This window comes from Phytophthora parasitica (assembly GCF_000247585.1).
Source record: "Phytophthora parasitica INRA-310 unplaced genomic scaffold supercont2.258, whole genome shotgun sequence".
Lineage (NCBI taxonomy): Eukaryota > Oomycota > Peronosporomycetes > Peronosporales > Peronosporaceae > Phytophthora > Phytophthora nicotianae.
The window spans coordinates 8777-9580 of record NW_008649244.1 but is presented as its reverse complement, the minus strand read 5'-3'; the positions used below and the strand labels follow the sequence as shown (position 1 = coordinate 9580).

At 48.8% G+C, this 804-nt stretch overlaps 1 protein-coding gene across 1 annotated transcript in view; it reads right to left on the bottom strand.

The window, feature by feature from the left end:
- Nucleotides 1-471: 471 nt before the first annotated feature.
- Nucleotides 472-804, bottom strand: part of PPTG_20004 (hypothetical protein) — a gene marked incomplete at both ends in the record, with an annotated part of 2005 nt that continues 1672 nt past the window's right edge. The window contains one exon of the mRNA XM_008918667.1: nucleotides 472-731. Within this exon, the coding sequence (XP_008916915.1) occupies nucleotides 472-731 (260 nt within the window). The remainder of the gene's footprint in view (nucleotides 732-804) is intronic.

Sequence of the window (804 nt, the reverse complement as noted above, 5' to 3'; positions counted from 1 at the left end):
ATCTCAACGTTGCTTTTTGTATGGGAATCTCGTAATGAGGCACGAGCTTGAACTTTCGGGGTAGCTTTTGAATTTTCAAACCGAAGGGCAACCTCCAGATGTTCTCCCTCTCTATAGTGATAATTATCGTCATCTTTCTTGATTCCGCAGCATCCGAATTTAAGAAATTTCGCGATAGACGCAAATGTCACGATACATAAAACCAATTGTGTGACGTCATTTTGGCGCGGTGCTGCGTCGGGAAATATGCGCGCATGCATCTTCGATGTGACCAGACTACAGATTGAGGTGCTGAAGACGAAAACCGACTTGACAAGTAACGAGCGCAGATATCTTCAAAAAGAAGCAGAAGCATTTGCGTAAAAAAGGAAAGCTTCTCAAGTCGATTACTGAGACGAGTCTGTAGCCATGTTTGATTCTGCCGCGTTGTCGTTGTCGTTGCCATTATTGTAGCATCTATGGCTAATTTCTCTACTCGTCGTCGCTCTCCTCGTCGCCGTCGTTCTCCTCTAGCGAGCCCAGAATATTGGCTTTGCCCTGTTTGGCCAGCGAGGCCTTAATGTGCTCCACGCCCTTGTCAGAGATCATGTTCGTGTCGAGTTCCACACGTACAAGAGCCATCTTAGTCGGTACGAAGGTGTCCACGACAGCAATCGCACCCTTGGCCGTGATCTCGTTCCCACACAGCGAGAGTTCTTCGAGGGCCGGGAGGCTGTCAGCACTCAAAACCGCTACAAATTCCTTCAGACCCTCAGACGTTACCTCGTTCTCATCCAGACGCAGTACCTTCAGCTGCGACTGGGA